This window comes from Portunus trituberculatus, chromosome 3 (assembly GCF_017591435.1).
Source record: "Portunus trituberculatus isolate SZX2019 chromosome 3, ASM1759143v1, whole genome shotgun sequence".
Taxonomy (NCBI): Eukaryota; Metazoa; Arthropoda; class Malacostraca; order Decapoda; family Portunidae; genus Portunus; species Portunus trituberculatus.
In genome coordinates, this window is record NC_059257.1 from 4,679,370 (window position 1) to 4,689,369 (window position 10,000).

Here is a 10,000-nt window from a genome sequence, read left to right on the forward strand (position 1 = left end):
AAGCAAAAACTGAATAAATTTGCTATCTTTTATATTAGTTTACCCTTCATTAATTACAAACCATAGACACTTACCGGTAAATAAAGATGCGAGATGAATTAGGCTTGCTGCGTTGCTTTCCGCGTTTTGAGATGATGAAAGGGAGTCAGTAGAGAATATTCCCGTGTATCTTAGCTGGACTGTATATAACCCTGTCCTTCGCCTCTCATTTAGCAAGTGAAATAAATGACGTGTCCTGCCACCTCGTGAAGATAAGATAAAGTTGCAACAAGATTAAGTTGATGTATTGCTTTAGATAACTTACCAGGGAGACGCGAATGGTTCTTGTTTCTCTAGTTATGAGGAAGATAGAGTGGTGTAAGAGGTTGAAGATTATTTTGTAAGATTATAGAATTGTAAGATTATGCTGGTGATGTATTGCTTGAGATAACTTACCAGGGAGACGCGAATGGTTCTTGTTTCTCGCGGTTATGAGGAAGATAGAGTGGTGTAAGAGGTTCTAGAATTGTAAGGTTATGCTGGTGATGTATTGCTTGAGATAACTTCACAGAGGCCATACATAGAAAAGAAGAAAATATTATAGGACAATTACCTTTAGAAAAAAAATAATAATAATACAAGAGAAGAAGGAAATAGTGTAAAAAAAAAATGTGTAAAAACAGAAAGAGAAAGTCAGCGGAAGAACTTGTTGGAAGGAGCAGAGTAAGAACATTAGGGAAGGACCGATGTCTAGGCAAAGCTCCCTGAACGACCCTGCTGACCCTGAAATAGCCGGGAGACGCAAATAGTTCTTGTTTCTCTTAGTTATGAGGAATATAGGGTAGTGGCAGTTATATAGAGTAGTAAGATTATATTGTGGATTGTTATAAAGTGATTCTGTTGACGGGAAAGGAAAGACGAGAGTGAATATTATGCACTTTGTTAGATTGTTATTGTTATTATAATTTTGTGTGTTTAGTCGTTGGTTCCAAGTTAATAGAGAGCTACAAGAGGTTATATACATTTTTTGATAGCTTAGCATGTTTTATTTTTGTTTTTCTTTATTTATTTTTTACAATGCCTTTTGATATTTAAGCAGTTGATATATTTTGGCTCAATATCAACTTATTATTTTTTTCTAGTAACTTATCCTTGTTGCATTTTAATTTCCAAGCTATATCCTCCTACGGCTTCTATCCTCTCTAGCTTTAACTTCATCTCTTATTTCCTCTCTGACCGTTCTATTGCTGTTGCGGTAGACGGCCATTGTTATTCTTCTTAGTCTATTACCAGTGATGTTCCTCAGGGTTCTATCTTATTCCTTCTCACTTCATTCCTTTTCATTGCTAACTTTCCTGTATAGATGCTTACAGACTTCACGTGTCATTGCTTCTGGTTCAGTGGCGTTCCTCAGGGTTCTATCTTATTCCTAGCCTATTCACTTCATTACTATCTTTCTCGCATAGGTGCTTACAGACTTCAGGTTTCATTGCTTCTGGTTCAGTGGTGTTCCTCAGGGTTCTATATTATTCCTACTCACTTCAGTCCTTTTCATTACTATTTTTTTTTCATTATTTATACCATGTTTTTCTTTCTTTATTTGTACAGATGCTTATAGACTTCACGCATTGCTTCTGGTTCAGTGGTGTTCCAACTCACTTCAGTCCCTTTCATTACTCACTGTCTTGTACAGATGCTTATAGTCTTGACGCATTGTTTCTGATACAGTGGTGTTCCTCGGGGTTCTGTCCTGTCACCCTCTATTGTTTCCAGGACCTGCACAAGAGCCTGGAGAGTGAGCTGAGTGGCCTGGTGGAGAAAAAGCTTCAGGCATTCGGCGAGGAGAACCTGCCAGTGTCCGGGTGTTTGGCCTCCTCCTCCTCCTCCAATCTCTCCTCCTTCGTGTCCCCCTTCACAGCCTCCTCCTTCCTCACGCACGCACACTCCAGACGAACCGAGTAAGTATTTGCGAGGCTTAAGTGAATGCTGCTCATTTTATCTTATTTTGTTTTCGTCTAAGCTTTTGTGAGACATGAAGGAAAGGCTTAACATATTTTTTTATTCAATATTTCTTTATGTTATTTTATTTATTTATCTTTATTTTGCCATTGCTGTGTTTCAAGACGAATAATCTTCAAAAGTTATACAATGTTTCTTTTCTTTTCGTTGCTACGTGTTCAAGACAGGCAACCTTTACGTTATGAAACCTTATTAAAGAAGAAAAAAAAAAAAATACACGTACTTCTCAAATTCAAATTAGAATATATTTTTTACATTGAGTTGTGGCTTTCACATTCAAGTATATATATAAAAAAAATAATAATAGTAAGTAGGTAAGATTTTTCTTTTTATGTAATAGGAGAAACGGCCAAGGCCAACAAAAATAGTGAATAGTAAAAAGTAAAAGCCCACTGAGGTGCAGGTTCCTAAACAAGCTAAATGGATAATGAAAAAAGGGACTCCCAGGATGATAGTAGGAGTCCTTATCAAGTTAAATAAAACTGCAGTAACACAAAAACACTTAAAAATGAATAACAAAACACCCAAAAAACAGCCTAACAAACTTTTACGACCGTCATTCAGCAGGAAGTCAGGTGGTCACCTCCCGAGCCGGAACTTCATGGCCCGTCCGTCACTGCTGAAGGAGCTGCTGACGGTGAACCACATGGAAAGCATCTACAATATCTTCGTGGCCATCCTGGTGCTGCTCTTCTTCAACAAAGTGCTCGACGAGATCATACACACTGGCAGGTACGGAAATAGTGCTGCTTTTGTTACTGTGTGCTGTGTTAATAATGATTCTCGCCACCGCATATACTGAAACAACCTAACGTGTTCCTCCACTAGTGACTAATTAACAAGGTGTCTACAATAATAGTGCTGTTTTTGTTACTGTGTGCTGTGTTAGTAATTATCCCTCGCCATCGTAATACACTGAAATAACTAAACTGCACTAGTGTTAGGTGTCTACAAAAATAGTGCAGGTTTTGTTACTGTGTGTTACTGTTCTCGCCACCGCAATACACTGAAACAATAAACTGCACCTTCACTAGTGACTAATTAACAAGGTGTCTACAATAATAGTGATGTTTTTGTTACTGCGTGCTTTGTTGTCGCCACCACATCTGAAACAATTAACCCCTTCAGTACCATGACGCATTTAATATTCATTGTGTTTACTATTTAGTGATTTTAAACAGCTTCACGTGTGTGGGGATTGAAATAATGAAGACTGGCCATTAATCTTCTGACCTCCATAGACCCATCCTAATGTCAATAAAATGGTCTAATCACACCAGAAGTTCATGACAAAAAAGTGTTCCAGTACTGAGACAACTAAATTGCACTTCCACTAGTGACTAATTAACAAGGCTTCTACATTAATAGTGCACGTTCTGTTACTGGGTGCTGTGTTGTCGCCACCGCATCTAAACCAACTAAACTGCATCTCTAATACCCTAATACGAGTGGCCTTTTTGTTTTCTTTCATATAAGAGAGAAAAACTGGCCAAGAGCAACAAAAGCGGTCTAACAGAAATGCCCACTGAGATGCCTGTCCCCGAACATGGCCAAGAGCAGTTTTTAGTGGCTTATTTTACTGATCTAGTGACTATTTAACATGGATTTTACCAAGATAGTGTTGCTTTTGTTACTGTGCTCCACGTGTTGTCGTCGGTCCCGACCTTTATCCTGAAGCTACTGATCAAACTGCATCTCGACTCTTCTACATTTGGTGTTAATTGAAGTGGCAGCGAGTTTTAGTGGCATCTTTACTGATTTAATTACCAGTTTCTCTTCCGGGCAGTACTAACACTACCCTAGATAGGTACAGTACATTCTCTCTCTCTCTCTCTCTCTCTCTCTCTCTCTCTCTCTCATCATGATGAGTTTCCATATTTGTTCTGTTTATTATATGGTGATTTTATACAGCTTCAGAAACTCACGTGGGCATTAGAATAGTGAATATTGTGACCATTAATCTTTCGACTGGAGTGACCCCATAGACCCTTCCTAATGTCAATAGAACCGTCTAATCATACCCAAAGCTCATGGTAAAAATGAGTCCCAGTACTGAAGGGGTTAATACAGTATTTTCTCCACAGCCCTAACCTGGACCTGTCCCTGATTGTGTGGGCGTTTGGTGGGCTGGATCGCGTCATTGTGATCTGGGTCTGTATGTTCACCACCACCTCTGTCTTCGTGTATGTCGCCTTCCACCACTGGGCCCACTCTAGACACGCCATGCCAGGTACTATACTTAGTGTGTGTGTGTGTGTGTGTGTGTGTGTGTGTGTAATTCACCATCTGCTGGTCACCAAGCCAGCCTTCTCCAGCTCAGCTCTTAGACCGATCTTCGGGTAGGACTGAGACCACAACACACACTCCACACACCGAGAAAGCGAGACCACAACCCCTTGAGTTACATCCCGTACCTATTTACTGCTAGGTGAACAGGGGGTACACATTGAGAGGCTTGCCCATTTGCCTCGTCGCATCCCGGGAGTCGAATCAGGCCCTCTGGAATGAGTCTTGCGTGCTACCACAGCACTACCCGGTGTGTGTGTGTGTGTGTGTGTGTGTGTGTTTACCTAGTTGCATATTACATGGTAATTGTATTAGTTGTATATTACAGGGTAGTTGTATTTATCTAGTTGTATAAAGGTGTGTGTGTGTGTGTGTGTGTGTGTGTGTGTGTGTGTGTGTACTTCACTGTTTGATCTGGTGCAGTCTCTGACGAGACAGCCAGACGTTACCCTACGGAACGAGCTCAGAGCTCATTATTTCCGATCTTCGGATAGGTCTGAGACCAGGCACACACGTCACAACTCCTCGATTTACGTGTGTGTGTGTGTGTGTGTGTGTGTGTGTGTGTGAAACTACAGCAAACTTACAGTCCCGTATTTTGTTTTTTTATTTATTTTTCCATGTACAGTCAGCTCCCTACTTCAGTTTTTCCTACCCACAGTTCTAATAATTGTGATTTCTGGCATCTTTTCTCATGGCAGCTATCATTGGTTCGATCACTCTCTGACGTGTATCATAGGCCGGCCTTTTTTCGCTCCCCCTCAACGTGTCAAGTCAACACCGCACCTCTCAGTCCCTCCCCCACACCCATGCTTTTCATTCCTCCTTCATCCCTGATTACCAACCCAATCCTTCCCTCTCTCTCTGCACATTCAAGGCAGTTTAACACACACACACACACACACACACACACGACAGTTACTACCACTACCAAAGCCACTAAGACTACCATCACACCATCCACGGTCTCCCTGGTACCCCGATGATTACTGGCCCGCCCCCCTCAGCCCCTCCTCAGCAAGAATCTTTCATCACATTTAGCGTATTTTTTCGAATTTTCCGTGTGTTTCTAAGCGTGTTCAAGATTCTGAGCCCAGAAGGAGGTGGAGGAGGAGGAAGTGGAGGGGAAAGGAGGAATGCAATAGCGAGGAGGAGGTGGTGGTGTTACCGAACTGAGTTGCAAAAAAAAAAAAAAAAAAACATCTCGGCCTCAGAGCACATTATTTTTCTCTTTATTAAGGGACTTGGCATTGTTTTTATATTAGATTCATTATTAGCAAGGTATATCGAGTTTTGATGTATAATAAAGTAAAGTCAAGCTGTGTTTTTGTTTCTGGAAAAAATAACAAATTCGCTATTATATGAATTATGTGTTTATTTAATTAGCAGGCCTAGGGTTGTTTTCTTATTGGATTCAAGACTTGAAAGATACAAGAAACACGCTCCAAATAATAATTTTCAATAGAATGTAGCTTAAGTATTAGTATTTTCAATTTTAGAATAAATATGTTGCCTGGACATTAAAAATGATTTTCTTAATACTACGATAAATTTATATTTTCTATATCTATGTGGAAAGTAAAAATTTTTCACATTCAGAAAATGTAATATAATCCAGTCTGACCGAGTTTCCCTTCTCGAAATTTTTATATTTTTGTGGTGCCGTTGGTGGGAATTACGGACGCTTCCTTGGACTTAACAATATTAATACTGGACTCGGTAAGGTTTTCATATTTTGTTATTTGTTAAAGTGTATGTTGCGTCATAAAAGATTATACATTTCAGTCTGGGTGTCTTCTTTCTCTTCTCGATTTTCAAAATGGTATGCGTAACGTAAATAATAGCCACAGAAGCACAAACGCCCTATCTTACTCCAGGCCAGTACATCGCGGTTTAACTAAACCCGCTCGTGTTTCCAGACTCCATGAGTAAAGAAAAGCCATAATTAATCACGAGAATAGATAAATAACAGCCGAAATACCTATAATCGATGTGATGCTTAAATCCCCATTGAGAGAGACGGTGTGTCATTATCGAACCCAAACACAGACCTTGTGTTTTTCTTCAAAGTTTACCTTAATTTTCAAGATTCTTTCGATCACTGTAGTTGTAAGAGGAAGGAATAGGGAATGGAAGTGTGTGAGAATTTAGTAGTAGTAGTAGTTGTTGTGGTGGTAAATTTTTACATGAGGTCCTTCCTTTGCCAAATATGACTTTAGTTTCCTTGGGCTTTTTGTGGAAATGCGAAGTTTGATCTATTTTGGTATCCCAGACCAACTAAACCAAAACAAACTTAGTCTTAGCTAACCTAACCCTGAAACTAACCTAGCCTATGTTGACCGTACCAAACCTAAACTTAATCTAAACCAGTTTTTGGCACGATTTGTTGATTTTCAAAGCATCAATACGAGTCAAAAACAGCTGAGCAAACGAAAAAAGACTTCATAGACATGAGGTACACATTGAGTATATTACCACACCATGCAGCCGTGTGATGTGCAGTGCTGCTGACAACGACTGATAGTGAACATTAACCATTGTTGCCATTGTTCTAGCCACATTATCATTATTTTTAAAGATGTGTGTGTATATGCGTGTGTTTGAGTGAGAGAGAGAGAGAATTTAGATGGTAAATTTTTGCTTTCTTGCTTGTCAAGTTGTGAGATGAAGATGGTAGATATAAGAGTTCCATGACCCTGTTTCTTACTTCTTTGGACTTCTTTGACTGTCTCTTAGCACCAACAATAAATAGGAAGCTGCATTGCTACTCTTGTTCGTGTTTTTATAGCCACCATGTCTTGAGTCTGATCCTGACATAACTGTAAACTAAACCTAACCTAATGGAACTAAACCATCACATCAAAATGCAAGGATTGATACAACAAGACAAAAAGACACTAGGCCTACATATGGCAGTCTGAATAAAACATGCCTATTTTCCTATCCATAAATTTGTCTAACCCTTCAAAACTCCGTAATGACTTGCCACTATCCTAATCATTGAGTTTCATCAAGTGTGGAGCTGTCAGTGTATATTAATTTTTTCACGGTGGTGGTGGTGACTGTACCATATCTTCCACAGTGGTGTATGATGCAGTGGCTGGTGTGGTGTTCCTGCTGTACCTTGGGCTCTTCGTGTACCTGCCTCTCCAGTCACTTCTGCACCATTTTCTTCCCCCAGCTTCCTCCTTGATCATTCTTTGCGAGCAGGTACTTAAAGACTCATATTTCAGTCACTCTTGTTTTGTATCAATGTTATTAGTTTTGAAGCTTTTTTTGTTATATTTTTTTCTTTTAGTATGGCAAGAGTACTGAGCTTTTTTCCTAGCTTTACTTTTTTATTGTTCTCTGGATGCAGATACTTTGAAGACTCACATTTCAATCACTATTGTTTTGTATCAGTGTTATCATTTTTCTAGTGTTTTCTGTTATTTTTTATTATTTTTTTTCTTGAACATGACAAGAGTACTGGGTGTTTTACCAGCTTTACTTTTTATTGTTCTACAGGAGGTACCGTAAAGACTCACATTTCAGTCTTTATTGTTTTGTATCACTATTAGTATCATTTTTCTATCTTACCTGTTATAATTTTGTTTCTTAGCTTGACAAGAGTACTGAGTGTTTTTCCAGTTTTACTTTTTATTGTTCTATGGAAGCAGATACTTTAAAGACTCAGGGTTCAGTCTTTATTGTTTTGTATCAATGTTATCTTTTTTCCATCTTTCTCTGTTATAATCTATTTTTTTATTTAGCATGACAAGAGTACTGAGTTTTGTCCAACTTTACTTTTTATTGTTCTCTATAGGGAAGTACTTTAAAGAGTCAAGTTCCAGTCATTATTTTGTATCATTATTATTTATCTTTTTTTCCCAGCATTTTTTATTAAATTTTTTTTTTTTTTTTTTAATCTTGACAAGAGTACTGAGTTTTTTTCCAGCTATTGTTCTGTAGAAGCAAGTACTTTAAAGACTCACATTTCAATCACTATAGCTTTGTATCTACTATTTTTTTTTTTGTCCTGGTTTTCTATTGTTATCATCTTTTTCTTCAGTTTTATAAGAGCTCCATTTGCACACTCAATGCCTCACATCATATCAACTCACCATTCATTCATATTACTTCACTATCAGATCACATTCACACACCATAACCTCAATTCTCAACTCACTGACTATTACACCCCTCATCACCTCATCACGTTCACCTTTCCCTCACCATCATTACCAAGTCACCATCACCTCACCTTCACACGATGACCTCAATATTAGATGACCTTCATTCACCATTACCTCATCATTACATCCCTCATCACCTTCACTTTTTTACTGTCCTCACCAATGCAAGAGTTAACCAGTACTCTCAATAATTCACCCCTTTCTCTGGTACACTCTGGAACTCCCTGCCTACTTCTGTATTTCCAGCTTCCTGTGACCTGAAATCATTGAAGAGGGAGGTTAGCTTAGGTTAAATCAAGAGTTAACCAGTACTCTCAATCATTCACCCCTTTCTTTGGTGCACTGGAATTCCCTGCCTGCTTTGGTATTTCCATATTCCTGTGACCTGTCAAGTCTCTCAGTCATTCACCCCTTTCTCCGGTACACTCTGGAACTCCCTGCCTGCTTCTGTATTTCCACTCATTGAAGAGGGGAATTCCAAGATATTTACCCCATTCTTTTGACTAACTCCTCATCTTGCTTGGGGGCTGGCATCTAAGTGAGCCATTTTTTGTTTAGTCGTTGTTGTAGCCTTTGGTCAGATTTCCCTTCATACACAAAAAAAGAAATAAACCATGAGACCATCACCATCCTTTTCAGGTCCGTATGTTCATGAAGACCTGGGCCTTTGTGAGGAGCAATCTGTCGAGAGCAAGGAGCTACAAGAAGGATGATGACGCAACACAAGACGAGGGGCAAAACAACTCGACTCTGTGCCCTAACTTCTCCCACTACCTCTACTTCCTCTTTGCTCCCACGCTGGTGTACAGAGATGAGTATCCCAGGTCAGTGGTGGCTCGGAGTGGCTTGACTTGGCCTGTGTACTGATTTTTCATTGCTCTGGCTGGCTTTTTGATGTGAGTTAGATTTGCTTGGCTCATCTTTTTTTATGTAGGAGAGAGGGCCAGTCAAGGGCAAAAAAAAAAAAAAAAAAAAAAAAAAAAAAAAAGGTGCTGGTTCTCCTTAAGATAGAAAAGCATTAGTCAAAATTAGGAGCAAATGTCTTGATACCTCCCTCTTACCTATTGAGTTTAGTTATTTTTTATGCAAGATTTAGGTAAGTTTTTGGTCACTATATATTTCCTTAGTGAATTATAGCTTGGTTTCACTTGGTTTATGTAGCTGGCTTTCATAGGTAGTTTATTTGCTTCTTTTGTCAATACAGGTAACTCTAGATGTGTTCCAAGAGGCATCACGTATTTCAAAATTTGCAAACTCTCTTAATAAACAATAGGTAATAGGGGGAATGTGGGATGTGGTCAAAATCGTTTATAAGCAAACCAATCGCGCAAATTTGATTAGTTATAATATTTTTTCGGTCGCATATTAACAAAAGCGCGTAAATTAGACACGCGTAAATCAAGAGTTACCTGTATATTTTTTCTAAGTGGGTTATGGCTTAGCTTGGCTTATCTATTGGCTTTCATTGTTCTTTTGGGCTTTTTAATGCACGAGTTCTGTAGTTTATTTGCTTTTTCATCTATATATCTTTCCTAAGGCTT

The 10,000-nt window shown here is 38.9% G+C and overlaps 2 protein-coding genes across 4 annotated transcripts in view; one reads left to right on the plus strand and one right to left on the minus strand.

Annotated features, from left to right (window-relative positions):
• The window catches only part of LOC123508694, a 9,485-nt gene extending 7,875 nt beyond the window's left edge, over positions 1–1,610 (minus strand). Inside the window, exon 1 of the mRNA XM_045262565.1 lies at positions 75–1,610. The gene's annotated coding sequence lies outside the window, so the exon portion shown is untranslated. The remainder of the gene's footprint in view (positions 1–74) is intronic.
• Positions 1–10,000, plus strand: part of LOC123508683 (sterol O-acyltransferase 1-like) — a 39,587-nt gene that overhangs the window by 17,733 nt on the left and 11,854 nt on the right. For 2 of the 3 annotated variants that reach the window (XM_045262534.1, XM_045262554.1), the window contains exons 3-7: positions 1,753–1,937; positions 2,563–2,730; positions 4,083–4,228; positions 7,367–7,494; positions 9,099–9,283. In XM_045262534.1, the coding sequence (XP_045118469.1) occupies positions 1,753–1,937; positions 2,563–2,730; positions 4,083–4,228; positions 7,367–7,494; positions 9,099–9,283 (812 nt within the window). The remainder of the gene's footprint in view (positions 1–1,752; positions 1,938–2,562; positions 2,731–4,082; positions 4,229–7,366; positions 7,495–9,098; positions 9,284–10,000) is intronic. The other variant, XM_045262545.1, reaches the window with a different exon arrangement.